This window comes from Leucopleurus acutus (genome assembly GCF_964270905.1).
Source record: "Leucopleurus acutus genome assembly, chromosome: 5".
Taxonomy (NCBI): domain Eukaryota; kingdom Metazoa; phylum Chordata; class Mammalia; order Artiodactyla; family Delphinidae; genus Leucopleurus; species Leucopleurus acutus.
The window spans coordinates 94,484,171-94,502,833 of record NC_139147.1 but is presented as its reverse complement, the minus strand read 5'-3'; the positions used below and the strand labels follow the sequence as shown (position 1 = coordinate 94,502,833).

The 18,663-nt window shown below is 39.2% G+C and overlaps 1 protein-coding gene and 1 pseudogene across 4 annotated transcripts in view; one reads left to right on the top strand and one right to left on the bottom strand.

Moving 5' to 3' along the window:
- The window catches only part of FNDC3B (fibronectin type III domain containing 3B), a 358,190-nt gene extending 353,799 nt beyond the window's left edge, over positions 1–4,391 (top strand). For all 3 annotated transcript variants that reach the window (XM_082839878.1, XM_082839880.1, XM_082839879.1), the window contains exon 26: positions 760–4,391. In XM_082839878.1, coding sequence (XP_082696004.1) covers positions 760–1,071 — 312 coding nt within the window. In that variant the 3' untranslated portion in view covers positions 1,072–4,391. The remainder of the gene's footprint in view (positions 1–759) is intronic.
- A 5,175-nt stretch (positions 4,392–9,566) lies between these two features.
- Positions 9,567–10,083, bottom strand: LOC309961666 (glycine cleavage system H protein, mitochondrial-like; annotated as a pseudogene). Its single transcript has one exon. The product of its transcript is annotated as a glycine cleavage system H protein, mitochondrial-like (transcript).
- Between the last annotated feature and the right edge of the window lie 8,580 nt (positions 10,084–18,663).

The following is an 18,663-nucleotide window of genomic DNA, read 5'->3' as shown; positions in this document are numbered from 1 at the left end:
ACTTAAGTCCTCAAGATCTGTACAAAAATGTTCATAGTACTCTTACTATATAAAAACTCCAAACTGGAAACAATGCAAATATTTGTCAAAAAGCAAATGGATACATCAAAGTGTAGGCATATGATAGAGTACTTATTCTTCAGTAAAAGGAACAACTACTGAATCGATTACATGGATGAACCTCGTAGGCACAAGAGAGTGCGTAGTGTTTGATTGCATTTGCATGAACTTCTAGAGTAGGCAAAACAAATTACAGAATGAGAAGTCAGAAGAGTTCTTACCTCTTAGGGGTGGAGGTGGGCTATCTTGATGGAGTAGTGTTAAATGGTGTAGTCAGTAGTCAAAGGATCATTCAACTGAGACTTTGCCCTTTATTTCTATAATTTGTTTTTAATATTCTTTGCAGCAAGGTCAGAGAGCCCTTTGTATGAATTAAGTCACTTGCTGATTTATAGCCTAAATTATTAAAATTTAGCTAGATGCATCATCATTACTTGTATCACCTGTATTTCTGGTCAGTGCCTTATCTCCTGTCAATAGCAGAGTCACTGAATTTATTGTATTTTATTCAGAGTAGGTCAGAATACTTTACAGATGAAATACAGACTGGGACAAATGCCTTTCCATGTACTTTTTGTTGTCGCAGAGTTCACATAAACCAAGCCAGGTCTACAAGGCCCCCGGTGTTATACAGTTATTACTTTAGAGACCACAATGTTGTTATAAATTTATTGACCAGGACTTTTCTTTTTCTTGAAGGTGTACAAGGGAGAAGAAGCCACATTCCAAATCTCAGGCCTCCAGACCAACACAGACTATAGGTTCCGCGTGTGTGCGTGTCGTCGCTGTTTAGACACCTCTCAGGAGCTAAGCGGAGCTTTCAGCCCCTCTGCGGCTTTTGTACTACAACGAAGTGAGGTCATGCTTACAGGGGACATGGGGAGCTTAGATGATCCCAAAATGAAGAGCATGATGCCTACTGATGAACAGTTTGCAGCCCTCATTGTGGTTGGCTTTGCAACTTTGTCCATTTTATTTGCCTTTATATTACAGTACTTCTTAATGAAGTAAACAAACCCAGCAAAACTAGAGGTATGAATTTAATTAATGCTACACATTTTAATACACACATTTATTCAGATACTCCCCTTTTTAAGCCCTTTTGTTCTTTGATTTATATACTTGTTTTACAGATTTAGCTAGGAAAAAAAATATCAGTGTTTTGGTGCACCTTTTTGAAATGCAAAACTAGGAAGAGGTTAAACTGGATTTAAAAAACAAAAAAAGAAACAAACCAGATACCAAAAGCTAAAGCTAGCTTACGTTTTCTTTTAAATTTTTCAGATTTGCCTTTATTCTGTTTTCACTGATGTCTTTTGCAAGCCTTTGATTTTTTTTTTCCATGTCACCATTTAGTAATTTATATTCACCTGTCACTTCTTATGTCTTGATCATCTGTACCTGTGAACATGAATCACAGTGTTTGTAGTTACAGGGCTAGGATTTCAGTGTTGTCAGAGTATCACCACACAACCACACACAGAAGATGTGTTCACTCAGATAAGGCTGCCCTAAACAACCATTTTGTCACTCAGTTATTTAACTGTGTTTAGCTCATTGAGATCAAAATGTGTACTTTAAAATGTTTTAGTAATCTGTATTTCTTATGATTTTAACACTATGAGCTGCCTGTCTAAGAAATCAAGTAACCAAAATGCATCTATAAATTATGGAGCATTGTAGATTGTACCACATCGATTCATAGCAGTAACTTTTCGAGGGCATTGTGCAATAGTTAGTTTCCTTGTTCAGCTATTTTAAAAGCTGCTTTAACTTGTTTGTCTGTCTTTGTATATAACTACTTCTGATCTAATCACTAGAGTTATTATATTCTGTTATGTTTGACCAGAATTATATGACGAGAACTGGTGACAGTTTAGTGCCTCTGCCCATTGTCCATGACTTACACTAATTGTGATCAATCTTCTTACACATCAGCTCATTATTTTTGAAAAATTTGCCTTTAGGCTATTCAGTGAAGTATCAAAGAAGTGATTGAATTTCAATAGCTTAATTCAGTGCACATAATACTAATCTAACAGCAGGTGAAAATTGATAAAGCCCAAAAGAGTCATCTCAATTTGTAGTTCCTATTCTTGTGGGGTTGACCTGGCCATGTGTGGAGAGGGAATGGTATTTGGTGGTAATAAGCACAGGGTGTTTGGGGGTCAAGGAGCCTAGATTATCTCCCTGGATCTGTCACTAACTTGCTGCGTGATCTGAACACGTCACTTTACCTCTCTGTGCCTCAGTTTTCCCATGCATTAAAAATAAAAAATAAAATGGGGATTCTAATGTTCGTAAGTGCTTTGAGATCCTTGATCTATAGGTGCTATTGGAGTGCAAAGTGTTACTCTTGCATGTTTATTCTGAGTCATGAGATAATCAATTTTAACCCAAAGTCATTGGATTATTTATATGAAGTCCATAATGTTCGCGTACCTCAGGGACATTTAAGAGTTGGAGGTGCAAATATATTCCAAAAGGGTGCAACAGACACAGTGTATCCCCCTGCTTCTGTTTTTGTATATTTTTGCTACTTGGTTTTTCTTGATCATAGCTATTTTGTGCTTGGTCTGTGTTGTCTTAAAATGCAGTATCCTGTACTAGCTTATAATATTCCCATACCAAAGTCATGGGGAAACCAACATTATTTTGTTTTTGGTTTATTTATACTATATTCTGCATACAGTACTTTAAATGCCAATTACAGTGCAATCTTTATTTATTGTAAAATTTTTTAAATGTACTTATGTACTAATTTTCCCTTGTAGCATGTTATTTTTTTGTGTTTTATACTTTTGTAATTTTAGGTCAGTCTCGTTCCTTGGCAACATCTGTAGTATTGTCATTCTTCTGACATTTTCTTGTGTTTTTAAAGATAAAGAGCATCTAGTGCATTAAATGCCAAAAAAAATCCATTGTCAGCGATTGAAACGTTTACATGTACCCAAGAAAAACATAATCATCTCTTGAAAGAAAGTGCTAAGATCAATGAATTATTCTGTGTGCCTACGTTGATGTAATAAGTACTACTAGAAAGTTCTGTATTTTGTTATTGACTAGAATAATTAGTTTAATTAGCCTTGCAAACTGATGGCATCAAGATGAAATTTTTTTGCCAAAGTTCTGGCCTTGCGTAACTCATCCCTCTATTTAAATGTGTATTCTGATCCACTGTAACACTGCATCTGCATTTTCTGAAACAATCTCATGCAGGTGTTTTGGGGAGAAGGCATTTTTTAAGCAATGAAGATTCAACTGAGTACGAGAACCCTGTCTGCAGGAGAAAAAAATAAGTCCCTTTTTTGGAAACACGTCAGAACTGCTGCTATAAAGAAATTCTCTGAATTGGTTGGATTTTTTTTTTAATGAAGTAATACTTTACTTTAAGCCAAAATTGCTATGAATATTTGCTCTTTGAGATTTTCATACTCTCTGTTTAACCACCAGAAAGCTGTTGTGTGTGAAACACTAGCTGACGGCACTTTATTTTATTGCTCTCCCTTATTCGGCATCATTATAATCCCTTCAGTCAAAAAGTTATTACACTATCTGGCACTGTTTCCTATCACAGATATGTATATGTGATATTGATATAACTATATATGTATTGCCATTACACATGAACAATAAAATAAAGTGTTATGTTAACCTTCTCTCTTTGCCCTTTTGTAATATGTAGGAACGAGTGAGTGGCTTTCTGACGCTCTATATGTCAAACTCCTCCCTGGCACAAGAAAATTCCAGTCATGTGAAGCAAAATGCCCTTTGTCCTCAAAGAAATTGTTTAAAAAGGAAACAACTTTTTTAAAAGATTTTTTGAATATTACCTGCCTTGTTCTTATCAACTTGAAACGTTGGCATTTTCTAACCGTGTTTTGTTGGCTACAGTAATTCAGTATTCCTGTCAAAATTGAAAAGTGCCCTAACTGAATGTGTTTGAATGTTATCCTTGCACAGTTCTTTAAATTGAAAGACAAAATGTTTTACCTCACTGTTGGACATACATTCCAAGCTTTTCAACTTTAGGAGAAAAAAAAAAATAATCATATGTTTTCCTGTAAATTTTAGACTATTTCATATACATTGTATTAAAACTGCCATATCAATTTTAATGTATAGATTTTGCAAATACTATGCTATATGTAATACCTAACTGTATCTGTAGTGTATATGTAATATATTTATGCCCAATAAATGTTTTAATTCTTTCTGACTTAAGTAGGGTTCTTCTGCCATGAATAGGATTGCTTTTGTTGTTGTTACTTTTTAAAAACTTAAACCACATCCCAGAAGTTGTGAATTCAAATGTGTTTATAGGCCAGGCAAGTGGCATAGCGCAGGGTGTTTGCTGTACCGTCTAAAGGGGCGGCTGCCACCCTGCTCCTGGTTGAGGTCCTGCAGGGTTGCCACCCACAATCACGTAGGCTGATGTTTCAGAAAGTAAAGCAACTACACCCCAATTAAAATAAAAAAAGCAGCAGCAGCTACAAATCCAGATGTCCCTAAATGGGCCAAATAACATGGGATTGCGGACCGTAAAGGCCCATGGGCTGTCAGTCCTTTGTCAGAGTCTGTGGGGATAAAGAGTGTGTCTTTAACATCTTATCCATATACCAGACTCAGGAGCCCAGGTCTAGCTCTTTTCACTTAGCACCCGGGGTGCACCTTCTCCATGACGGACTCGCACAGTTTTGACCCCCTTCCCTCCTCCGGGTCTCATTCAACAACAATAGCAATAAAGTGTAGTGTTCCCACTACAGTCATGGTTTCACCCTGATGTTTAGATTGTTTTGCTAGGAATCCCTACTATCTTTTTTTTCCCCTCAGGGAAAAATGAATGGGGGAACCGATTGTTTATAAGTAAAAGCTTTCTTTCGCATAAAGAATGGCGATAATCATTCTTTTGGGTAAAAGTGACAAGTTGAACACATCAAATTTTGCATGCTCCCGACACTCCACTCCTGAAAACACAGTAAAGGATTTTTTTTAAGTCATAACTGCTCTCAACACAGAAGAATGGGAATTGTTAGCACTAGAAGTTTGGAAACCTGACTGAAGAAAGCTGAGTTCTCATTTAGCAGGGGAGAAGATGAGCACCAACTCAATTTACATGCAGAATACCCTGAAGGCTCGAAAACTGACGGAAGCGTGTCACGTTAAAGTGAGGGTGAAGAGGGAGAGGCGCCTCAAATAGTATTGGTAGAAAGCTGCTAAAAGAGCCATTACATCTACAAAATCCCTCCCTACTTTCAGCTGGACAACTGCTCCTCCGCCCTTGCAGAAACCAAGTTTATCCACAGGAGAAGGTAAAATAGGCCCTGGACTTAGCGAATGTTAGTCTTACCGGATGATGAAGTGGTTCAGCCAGAGCACCCTTTGGTGATACTTCTCAGCCTCGGCTACACAGTGACACCACCCGGGAAGCTTTTCAGAATCCCTGTGTTCAGACCCTGCACCAATAAAATGAGTATTTCTGGAGTATCAACGTTTTTTAAAGCTCCCCAGGTGATTCCATTGTACAGCCAAGATCGAGAACCACTGTCCTACGGTGAAACTCTTGGTCAACAATCCTCTATCAGCTTTTTAGTCCTCCAGCTTAGCCAAAGGTAACCTGACATCTGATGAAAGCTGCTAACATGAATGAAAAGTCCAAAGCCAACAACTTGGAAGAATCAGAGGCTAAGGGAGAAGAACCTTCAGAAAATGATCCTATCCCCAGAGAGATGAGGAAAAAACAAGTCATCTGTAGACTAAGGATAGGATGCTATGGAAGAAGGACACGTGAAGAACACGGGAACATTCTTGGAAATTAGAAACTCAGCAGAAGGGTTGGAAGCTGGAATTGAGACTAACCTAAAAATAGAGCAAAAAAAGGCAAAGATAAGATCAGGATCAGACCAGGACATTCAATATCTAAACAATAGGGACTTCAGAAAGAATAGAAAGTGTAGGGGAGGAAATCATCAAACATCTGAGTTTCCGTAGTGAGAGGGCACGAGGGAGCTCACCACAGTGGATGGGACTAGAACCCCTGTCAAGGCACACCATCTTGAAATTTCCAAACAGTGGGACCAAGAGAAGCTCCCCAACACGCTGAAAAACCGGTCACACAGAAGCGCTAGAAGTCAGAGTAGATGTGTTCTTCTCAGTAGCAACACTGGAAGCGAGGAGTCCGTCAGGCAGGTATGTCAAGATTTTGAAAGAGAAAGGTTTCCCACCTGCTTACTCAGTCAAGGGTAAAGTATCATGAAGCCATTTTTAGAAATTGGAGCCCTCACAACTTTGCCTCCCATGCACCCTTCCTCCGGAAGCTGCTAGAGGGTGTGCTCTCCTATATGAGTGGATAAACCAAGAAAGAAGCATCCGTGGGGTTCCGCCTTCAGTGCTGTTCACGCAGGTCAGAAGTTGGCTCTCTGGCCCTTTGCCTCAGAAGGATTTATGCAGCTTTCATTTTATCCCTTCCCTACCCCCCCAGTCATGGTGGGTGAGCACACGCACACACACACACGCATACACTTCCCTCTACAGAGGAAAGACAGAATGACCCTTCTAAACACTTTACCTTGGGCTAATTAAACCAACAATTAAATCTGTGTACCGGCACTGGTACCCTTTATTCAGGGTGGTAACTTAAAAAAAAGTTCCCACCTCCACTGCTAGACTCTAAGTGCCTCAAAAGCTGGGGGAAGGGAACATGTACCCAGGGCAGCAAGTCTCAGTCAGCTCTGCAGCACACAGCATATTCTCTGGCACATAATAGAAGCTAAAAAAAAAGGTTTGTTGAATTCAGTTGACTGACTTGGTCGGAAAAGTTCACATAGCAGTGATGAGAGCCATAAGATACTCGCTGCTCCAAACTAGTCTTTTGCCACCATGTGTTATTTTGGGTGCAGTATTTTGATTTTTTAAAAATTATAGGCAATAAATTAAAATGTGGCAATTTCCCACGAAATACTGGGATTCCAGATTCCACTGAAGTTTGAGAGACCCGGAAACTCTAGGTCTTGTTCTGGAATGGTGCTTATGGACAGGGGTGAATAGTAGCTGTTCTTGTTGGTTGGCATTTGCTCTGCACCTGACGACATTTCCCACCAAATCCCGGACATGGATATGGATGGTGATGTCTCGTCTAACAGAAGAAGAATTCTTGGCCTTGTTTCCATCAACAGTGAGAAAACGGGGGGGCGGGACTTCCAAGGATGATGGAGTGAGGGTGTCTGTAAATCTGCTTTTCCATAGAAGCAACAACAACAACAAAAGAATAACTTGTCCCGAAAGTTCTGAAAACTTTTTCAGAGCTCCAGAAATTAACCAAATGCTTATAACAATCTGAACCTTGGTAAGAACTGCAGGTTTTGTGATATTTTAACCCAGTCTACACCCCACACCCTACCCCAGCCCAGCTCCACACTAGTCTTGAAAAACAGCAGCCCTGCAACCACTAGAGGGAGCACACGGGGTTTGGAGCACCTCAAAATGGCTCATCCCAGCGCATTGTCACCATCTAACCTGTCTCACAGGCTCTCTGGAAAAGCCCCACTGGCAGGGTGGTTGTATTTAACTTGCCCCAGAGCTCACTCTGTGGGAAAGCCTTATACCCAGGGCATTTGTTGAAAGATAGTCAGTGCAATTGTTTAACCCTGCAGCTACTTGAGGCTGCAATACCAGCGGGGGTAAACAAGAGCTGGCCCAAAACTGCAAGATCTGGGGAATGAGATGTCCTCGGGGGCTTTTAAAAGCTTGCAGCATAGTTCTTGGGGTCTAGAAGGCCATGTGCATGTGCAGGGCTGTGTGCATGCTCAGCAAAGACCTGAGAAGGCCCCGATTTCACTTCTGACTGATCTTCAGGCCTTGTGCAGTCAGGGAGCGAAGGTTAAGGCAGAATTGTAAATTCCCTGTGCATTGAAGGTGCGCTCCAGCATACAGAGCCCCTTGACTTTGTCAAGGGGGACTGACTGGCTCAAGGCATTTAAGGAAATCTGAGCATTCTTTAACTGACCATTAAACACAACAGATATTCTAGTGGCCAGACGCAAAGAATGAAGTCTGGAAGGATACAATCTGAATTCATAACTTGGATTAACCCTAGTGAGGAGTGGGGAGGTGATGATCAAAGAGAATTTTAGTCTTAACTGCAATATGTTCACCTTTTAGATGAAAGATGAATTTATGTATTGTGTAATAAAAATTAGTTTTATTGTAAACTAAACCATACAGAAGAAATAAAATTCCTCCCACTTTTCTGAGACAAAGGATAAATAAAGATGCTCCTTAATTTTTTCCCCTAAGACAAAGGTACAGATTTTGTTTTCTATCTGAACAAGTTATAAGAGAAATGTGTTCAATTTGGATAAACACAATTTCTTGCAGTCATGAGCCATTGAATGCTTATGATTTTCCACTATAGCATTGTTTGCCAAAGTGAGGAGGCATAGAAGATAGCTAAGTGCTTATTGTCAACACCTTTTAAATTATGTAGTTTTTGTCATCTGGGCTAGGGAAAATTGTAACTAGCATATCAAAGAGAAACATAAGATTAAAGTGGATATTTAAGTTTACAAAAGAAACAGAACAAGTGAATAGTGTAGGTGCTACTCAGATACGGCAGAAATCATAGGGCTGATAAGCAAATGACTAAAGTTTCAGAACAATGCACTGTGGAACCCTGCCTTCTAAAACTACAAATGGATCTATGCAACACAACATGTTTTATGTGAGCGGCTGCAAATATATTCTTTTTTTCCCTCAGGTGAAAAGAGTTATTTTAGGGAAAAAGGAGTGGGAATAAAAATCACAATCCACACAGAGTTGGAAATTGAACTGAACTAGAAAGTTCATATAGCTGATCCCTACCAGCCTCAATAACCTGCTTGTACCTTCCTGTCTTACTGTGCATATCTTCACATTTGATACTTAGGAATATTCACAAGACTAAGAATTAGCTTTCCTTTTTTTTTTAATTAAGAAGTTGAATATTTTATTATTAAACTGTTTCTTATTTTCCTGCAAGGCTGTTGCTTCACTGTATGAAAACAGCACCGCAAACACAGCGTATTGCAAAATTAAGATAGTAATGTTCTGCATTGGACACTATACAACTAACAAACTTTTCTCCACTACCAGTTATTTCCAGTGGGAAGATCGTTGAGTATTTTGACCCAAATCCAGGTATGGCTGTAAGCAAGTTACAATATCATATAAGGCTTAAGATAGCAATATTATCCTTGAATTACATAATTTTTATAACTAGTTTTACCACAGATAATTTCAGGCATTCTGAATATTATAACTGGAGACTAGCCTAAAAATCATAGGGTGTTGTGGAAAAGATGCATAGTGTTTATCTGAAGTCATTAGGAGGTTAAGGGGTATTTTCTTCAGGAAACATTGTTGCAAGTAGTTTCTTTTGCTAAAAATTGCTTTTTAAAAATCCACCACTAATTTAAGACAACTATGCTAGATTAAGTTGTTTCAAACTAGTTTATTTAGGGGTTCCATTTTCACTCAATAGATTTTATGTATTTCTCATACACTCCTTCACTCATTAGGTCATCTAGTTCTGAAGGGTTACTGAGTGTCATCTTGATCAGCCAACCATCTTCATAACAAGATTTGTTGACAAGTCCTGGATTTTCTGCTAGAGCTTCACTAATTTCAGTTACTTCTGATAGAGGAGAAGAGAGTTCACTACTAGCTTTCACACTTTCCAAAGCACCAAATTCCTCTCGTTTGTTCAATTTTGTCTCAACTTCAGGCAGACTACAGTAAACAACAACTCCTAAAGCTTCCTGTGCAAAACTGCTGGTTCCCACTGTTCCAACACTGTTTTCTGTTGGTACCCATTCATGTTTGTCTGTGAATCTATGCCCCGACACCAGAGCAGGGCTGGTGCGCCAAGCCCAGAGGGCGCCCGCCCACAGTCCCCAGGGCCGCAGCGGTCAGGGGCGCACTGGGCACAGAGATGGCCCGCAGCCTACAGACTGCGGCCTGCACGCTCCGTGCCGCTTGCAGAGCCATGTTCACAGTAAGAATTAGCTTTTCTAAAGTTACGGTGCTTTTGCCGGAACCCTGAAAGTTCAATAATGTTATTTTTGCAGAGGCTGAGATAAGATATAATAGATTTGGGGTTTGCAGTATTCATGTGGGAGAGAAGGAAAAAATAATGGGTGTCTTTTAATTTGTCTGCCACTGCCTCCTCTGGGCAGTGGGCTAGGGGCATCCTGTCTCACCTCCAACTCCATCCACTTGGTTCTCCACAAGTTGTTGTGTTTTTCAAAAAATCCCTTGCCCAGACTTAAGGACATTATTCTAGGAATGGGTCCCTAACCATTTGGGATTAAGAATCAAGTTAGTCTTGCTCTAATGCCAGAACTGCAAGATGAAAACCTTGAAAATTTTGAGCAACTGGTTTTCTTGGTGTAGAGTAAGCCAGTGGTTGGTAAGAGAAAACATGCTGGCAGGAAAAGAGAAGCAAAAAGAGGGGCAAAGATGTGATAGGAGATCCCTAGTTAAGGCCCCATTTATTCTGTCCTTAGGTTCTCTGAGACCTCTTCCCTGCTTTCCTTATATCCCCTTGTGTTTAAGCTACTTGGACTTGGGTTTCTGACACCAGAGACCGGAAGGTTCCCAACTAGGATAGAAAGCACGTAAGACCTATCTCGTATTGCAAAATGGGTTTATTTAAATTATTATATACAGGAGAGTGAGCAAGACGGCAGAATAGTTAAGACGTGAAGCTCACCCCCTCCCACAAACACAACAAAAATACATCTACATATGGAACAATTCTCACGGAATACCTACTGAACTCTGGCAGAAGACCTCAGACTACTGAAAAGGCAAGAAAATCTCTCCATAACTGGGTAGGAAACAAGAAAAAAAAAAAGGCGAGAGAGAAATCGGGCTGGGACCTGCACCCCTGGGAGGAAGCTGTGAAAAAGGAAAGGTTCTTGCACCCTGGGAAGCCCCCTCTCCCTGGCGGGGAGATCAGCCAGGACAGAGGGGTAGCTTCAGAGCCTCAAAGGAAAGCACAGAAGCCAGTTTGTGGCAGCCGGAGCAGAGGGAGAACTGCACAGTCAGTGCCACCACCCTGCACTCCCCCCGCTGATGTGCATGTCCGCCAGTGCCGGCAGGGTCTGGGTGCTGGAACTCAGGCTTCGGAGATCAGAACCAAGGAGAGGACTGGGGGTGGCTGTGTGGAGACAGACGCGGGGGGCTGGAATTCAGTGCGACTTCTGGAGGGGGTGTACATAGAGGAAGTCTGGGCCACCTTAGAGGCCAGGTGCCATTGTTTGTGGGGGGGGGGTGCCCGAGGGGAGTGGCGGGACCTGGATTGTAGCCTTTTTCCCTGTGTGTGCACTCACAGAGAGGAGGACACTAGCTGCACAGGCTCCAGGGGCAATGGCAGACCCCTGCCACCTCCCTCCCAAACCCCGGGAGCAGTCTCAGGCCACTGACACTGACCCCCTGGATGCCAGGAGTGGTCACGGGCCCCTGCCACCTCCCTCCCAGACTCCAGGAGTGGTTGAAAGCCATGTTCACATGCATGGCATGTCCCTGGGGCATGCCTGAGCTGCCTGCCACTGCCAAGAACCCCAAGACTGGGCACCAGCCACTGCATCTGCACACCCCCTATCAAGGGGATAATGACCAGCACACACTGAGGAAACAGGTGACAGGCATCCATACTAAAAACAGCCCTCACATCAAATATACTGAACTCACACAAGCTACACAGGGATGATCCCACATATAAATAGCCCTCCAAGGCCACAATAGATAAGTGTTTCTCCTGAATTCACAGAGTAAGAGAAATATAAGTAAAATGAAGAACCAGAGGAACCACTTCCAGTTAAAAGACCAAGAGCACTTCCCTGAAAGAACCGACAATGAAGCAGACCTCTTCAGTCTAATAGACACCAATTTCAAAAAGGAGATAATGAGAATACTGAAGGAATTAAGAAAGGCTATCAACAGAAATGCAGAGTACTGTAAAAAGGAACTAGAAGCTATAAAGAGGAACCAAGAAAAATTAGAAAACTCATTTGCAGAGACAAAAGCTGAGCTAAAGGCAATGAATAGCAGAATGAATAATGCTGAAGAACAAATAAGTGATCTGGAAGATAGAATAATGGAAATCACCCAATCAGGACAGCAGACAGAAAGCCAAATTAAAACAACAAAAAAAAAATGAAAGCAATATAAAACACCTATGGGATAATATAAAGCATGCCAACCTACACATAATAGCAATTCCAGAAGGGGAAGAAAGAGAAAAAGGGATCCAAAATGTATCTTAAGAAATTATAGCTGAAAATTTCCCAAACCTAAAAAGGGAAATAGATATCCAGGTACAGGAAACATAGAGGGTCCCAAACAAGATAAACCCGAAACAGACCTACAACAAAACATATTATAATAAAAATGGCAAAAGTTAAGATAAAGAGAGGATTTTAAAGGTAGCAAGAGAAAAACACAGTTAATTACAAGGGAACCCCCATAAAGCTATCAGCTGATTTCTCTACAGAAACACTGCAGGCCAGAAGGGAGTGGCAAGATATATTCAAAGTCCTGAAAGGGAAAAATCTGTGACCTAGGATACTCTACTCAGCAAGATTATCACTTAGGATAGAAGGAGAGATTAAAAAAATAATTCTCAGACAAGCAAAAACTAAATGAATACACCAATACTAAACCTATCCTAAAGGAAATATTAAAAACTCTTCTCCAAAAAGAAAAGAAGAATCTATAGGAAAGAGAAAATCACAATTGGAAAACACTTAAATAAGCCAGTACACAGATTTTTTAAATCAAAAAATTTTCTGTGAAAGTGATGATAGCGCACAATGAACAGCAGAAGGGTGAACCTGAAGATGTAAAAGACGACATCAAAATCATAAAATGTGGGGAAGGAAAGTAAAAAAGTGTAGTTTTTTGTTTTTGTTTTTCCTAGAATGTGTTTGAGCCTATATGACTACCAGTCTAAGGTAAATAGATATAGGAGGGGGTTAACAAACTTGAAAAACAGAGTAACGACAAATCAAAAACATACAATAGAGTCACTGAAACCAAAAAGAAGAGAACATAGGTATAATACAAAAGAAAATCATCAAGCCACAAAAGGAAAAACAAAAAGAAAAGGAAAGGGACAAAGAAGAAATATAAAATCAATGGGAAAACAAGGTTGAAAATGGCAATAAATACATATCTATCAATAATTACCTTAAATGTCAATGGAATAAAGTGCTCCAATCAAAAGACACAGAGTGGCATATTGGATTAAAAAAACAAGAGCCTACAATATGCTGTCTACAAAAGACACACTTTAGGGCAAAGGACACACACAGATTGAAAGTGAGGGCATGGAAATAGATATTTCATGCAAACGGAAATGACAAGAAAGCAGGGGTCATGATACTCATATCAGACAAAATAGACCTTAAAACAAAGGCTATAAAGAAAGATAAAGAAGGACACTATATAATGATAAAAGGATCAATACAAGAAGAGGATTTTACACTCATCAACATACATGCACCTAATATAGGAGCACCCAAATACATAAAACAAATACTAACAGACATAGAGAAATTTACAGGGATACAATAATAGTAGACTTTAACACCCCAGTCACATCAATGGACAGATCTTCCAGTTAAAGAATCAATAAGGCAACAGAGATACAAAATGATGCAATAGAACAGTTAGACAATTGATATTTTCAGGACATTACATCCAAAAAAATCAGAATACACATTCTTTTCAAGTGCACATGGAACATTCCCTAGGATTGACCGTATACTAGGGCACAAAACAAGCCTTAACAAATTTAAGAGGATAGAAGTTATTTCAAGCATCTTTTCTGACCACAACAGTATGAAACTAGAAATCCACCACAGAAAGAAAAATGAGAAAAAAACGATTACATGGAGACTAAACAACATGCTACTAAAAAAACCAATGGGTCAATGATGAAATCAAAAAGGAAATTTTAAAATACTTTGAGAAAAATGACAATGATAACACAGCCATACAAAATCTATGGGATGCAGCAAAAGCAATCCTTAGAGGGAAGTTCATAGTAATACAAGACTTCCTCAAAAAAAAAGAAAAATCTCAAATAAACAACATAAGTTCCCACTTAAAAGAATTAGAAAACGAAGAACAAACAAAACCTAAAGTCAGCAGAAGGAAGGAAATAATAAAGATCAGAGAGGAAATAAATAAATCAGAGATTAAAAAAATAATAGAGAAAATCAATAAAACCAAGAGCTGGTTCTTTGAAAGGATAAACGAGATTGACAAATCTCTGGCCAAGCTCACCAAGAAGAAAAGAGAGAACACAAATAAACAAAATAAGAAATGAAAAAGGAGACATAACAACTGATACCTCAGAAATACAAAAAAAAAAAAAACTGTAAGGGACTACTATGAACAATTATATGCCAACAAATTCAATAACCTAGAAGAAATGGACAAGTTTCTAGAAACATACAGCCCACCAAAACTGAATCAAGAAGAAATAATTTGAACAGACCAATAATTTGAAGTGAAATAGAATCTGTACTTTTAAAACTCCCTACAGGGCTTCCCTGGTGGTGCAGTGGTTGAGAGTCCACCTGCCGATGCAGGGGACACGGGTTCGTGCCCCGGTCTGGGAAGATCCCACATACTGCGGAGCAGTTAGGCCCGTGAGCCATGGCCACTGAGCCTGCGCATCCGGAGCCTGTGCTCCGCAATGGGAGAGGCCACAACAGTGAGAGGTCACGTACCACAAAAACAAACAAACAAAAACTCCCTACAAACAAAAATCCAGGACCAGATAGCTTCACAGGCAAATTCTACCAAACATACAAAGAAGAAATTATACCAATCCTTCTCAAACTCTTCCAAAAAATTGAAGAGGAAAGAACACACCCAAGGACATAAAGCCACCATCACCCAGATACCGAAACCAGACAAAGATACCACCAAAAAAGAAAATTACAGGCCAATATCTTTGATGAAAATAGATGCAGAAATTCTCAACAAAATGTTAACAAACTAAATCCAACAGCACATAAAAAAGATCACACACCATTAACAAGTGGGATTCATCCCAATTTCACAAGGATGATTCAACATATGCAAATCAATCAATGGGATACACCACATAAACAAGAGACAAAAACCACATGATCATCTCAGTAGATGCAGAAAAGGACTTGGATAAAATTCAGCATATATCCATGATAAAAACTCTTACCAAAGTGGGTATAGAGGGAACATATCTCAAAATAGTAAAAGCTATTTATGACAAACCCACAGCCAATATAATACTCACTGCTAAAATCTGGAACAAGACAAAGATGCCTACTCCCATGACTTCTATTCAACACAGTATTGGCAGTCCTAACCACAGCAATCACAGAAGAAAAAGAAATAAGTTATATCCAAATTGGAAGGCTAGAGGTAAAATTGTCATTATATGCAGATAATATGATACTACATATAGAAAACCCCCACAAAAACTACTAGAACTGATAAATTCAGCAAGGTAGTAGGATACAAGATTAACATACAGAAACTGGTTGAATTTCTTTACACCAAAAATGAAATGTCATAAAGGAAAAGCAACCCAGAAAATAAAATACTTAGGAATAAACCACACCAAGGAAGTGAAAGAGAACTATAAAACATTAATAAATGAAACTGAAGATGATTCAAAGAAATGGAAAGATATCCCATGCTGTTGGATTGGAAGAATTAATATTGTTAAAATGGCCATAGTACCCCAAACAATCTATAGATTTAATGCAATCCCTATCAAATTACCCAGGACAGTTTTCACATAACTAGAACAAATAATCCTAAAATTCATATGGAACCATAAAAGACCCAGAATTGCCCAGGCAATCCTGAGGAAAAAAACAAAGCAGGAGGCTTAACCTTCCCAGACTTCATACAATACTACAAAGCTGCAGTAATCAAAACAGCATGGTATTGCACAAAAACAGACATATGGATCAATGGAACAGAATAGAGAGCCTGAAATAAACCCACACACCTACAATCAATTAATCTTTGAAAAAAGAGGTAAGAATATACAAAGGGAAAAAGGCAGTCTCTTCAGCAAGTGGTGTTGGGAAAGTTGGACAGCTGCATGCAAATCAGTGAAGTTAGAACACATCCTCTCACCATACACAAAAATAAACTCAAAATGACTTAAGGACTTAACCATAAGACATGACACATAAAACTCCTAGAAGAGAACATAGGCAAAACATTCTCTGACATAAATTGTACCAATGTTTTCTTAGGTCAGTCTCCCAAGGCAATAGAAATAAAAACAAAATTAAGCCAATGGGACCTAATCAAACTTACAAGTTTTTGCACAGCAAAGGAAACCATAATAAGAAAAGACAGCGTACAAATGGGAGAAAATACTTGCAAACAATGCAACAAACAAGGGCTTAATTTCCAAAATATACAAACAGCTCATACAACTCAATAAAAACAAAAAAACAAACAACCCAATCAAAAAAGTGGGCAGAAGACCTAAAGAGACATTTCTCCAAGGAAGAAATACAAATGGCTGATAGGCACATGAAAAGATGCTCAACATCGCTAATTATTAGAAAAATGCAAATCAAAACTACAATGAGGTACCACCTCACACCAGTTAGAATGGCCATCATTAAAAAGGCTACAGATAACAAATGCTGGAGAGGGTGGGGAGAAAAGGAAACCCTCCTACACTATTGGTGGGAATATAAGTTGGTGCAGCCACTGTGGAAAACAGTATGGAGGTTCCTCAGAAAACTAAAAACAGAATTACCATTTGATCCAGCAATCCCACTCCTGGGCATATTTCCAGACAAAACTGTAATTCAAAAAGGCACATGCACCACTATGTTCATCACAGCACTATTCACAATAGGCAAGGCATGGAAACAATCTAAATGTCCATCAACAGAGGAATGGATAAAGAAGATATGGTACATGTATACAATGAAATATTACTCAGCCATAAAAAAGAATGAAATAATGCCATTTGCAGCAACATGGATACAACTAGAAATTATCACACTAAGTTAAGTAAGTCAGAAAGAGAAAGACAAATACCATATGATATCACTTATAGTGGAATCTAAAATATGACACAAATGAACCTATCTATGAAACAGAAACAGAATCACGGACATAGAGAATAGACTGGTGGTTGCCAAGGGGGAGGGGGGTGGGAGAGGGATGGATTGAGAGTTTGGGATTAGCAGATGCAAACTGGTATATATAGCATAGGTAAACAATAAGGTCCTACTGTATAGCACAGGGAATTATATTCAATATTCTGTGATAAACCATAATGGAAAATAATATGAAAAAGAATGTGTATATGTATAACTGAATCATTTTGCTGTACAGCAGAAATAACACAACACTGTAAATCAACTATACTTCAATAAAATAAATAATAAAAACAATAAATAAATTAGGATACACAATGTACCAACTGCACAACCTCAAAGATTTCTGTGCTGGGAATTTATTCAGATTTGGCCTTTTCCTTTGTGTGTTTTCATTTTGTTTTTACTTTTCAAATCATATATGCTGAATTTAGGAAACCTATATTTTTTAATTTAACAAAATGATGCTGAATTGGAGCACTAATTGATGAGCACTTGATATGCATCATATCATTTATGCCTCATAACAACCTTTTGAGGCAATTATATCTATCTCCCCTTGAAGCACAAGGTGCTCAAGTAATTTGAGCATATAACTGTTGATGGAGAATTCAAGCCTGGCTCTAATGAATTTCTGAGGCCAGTATACTCTAACCCTGTGCCATGCTGCCTGCCAGAACCCTTCAGGACCTCTCCTCTTGTGGTTACCTTTAACTGATGTGAACAACAAAGGTACCAGCATTGAACTTCAATCTCATAAATAATGTGGTGTTAAAACAAGGTTTAAAAAAGTATTAAAGGAGAAGCAGCTGTAGTTTTGACCTTCAGGCTTGAGTCCATCCCTTCACTGCCATCCTCTCCCCTCCTGATGAAAGTTACCAGGGGTACTCATACAACAGTCAGATGTTTGACTAAGGGGTGATCGTACTTCTAAAAGACAGACCGAGACTCCTCTGAAAAAAGGAATAAAAACTCTGGGTTCTGAGCTTTGGTTTCCTCCAATGTAAGGCAAATTTTGAACTACATAATCTAAAGTCCTTAACTTTATGATTCTATGAAGACTGGACTCTTCTGAGGTAGGTGGGCTTCTGTCCAAACTACAATTCCTTGACTGATATAATCAGGGGATGAGGTCCCCTGGCAAGGTCCTCCACATATGCACAACCTTAGACTTTGAGAAAATTGCCCCCAAGCCAACTGTAAACATCTGCAATTTGGATTGCAAAACTGCCAGTCAGGAAGAATGCCAGCCAACCCCAGGACTCTCACTGCTCAGGGAACACAGTACACTTCTACAAAGCTTATTTCAGATGCTACCACACAGCGGATGTGAAGCTCACCTCCCCCCACAAACACATCAAAAATGCATCTACACGTGGAACAATTCTCACAGAAAACCAACTAGAAACTGGCAAGAGATCTCCTACACAGC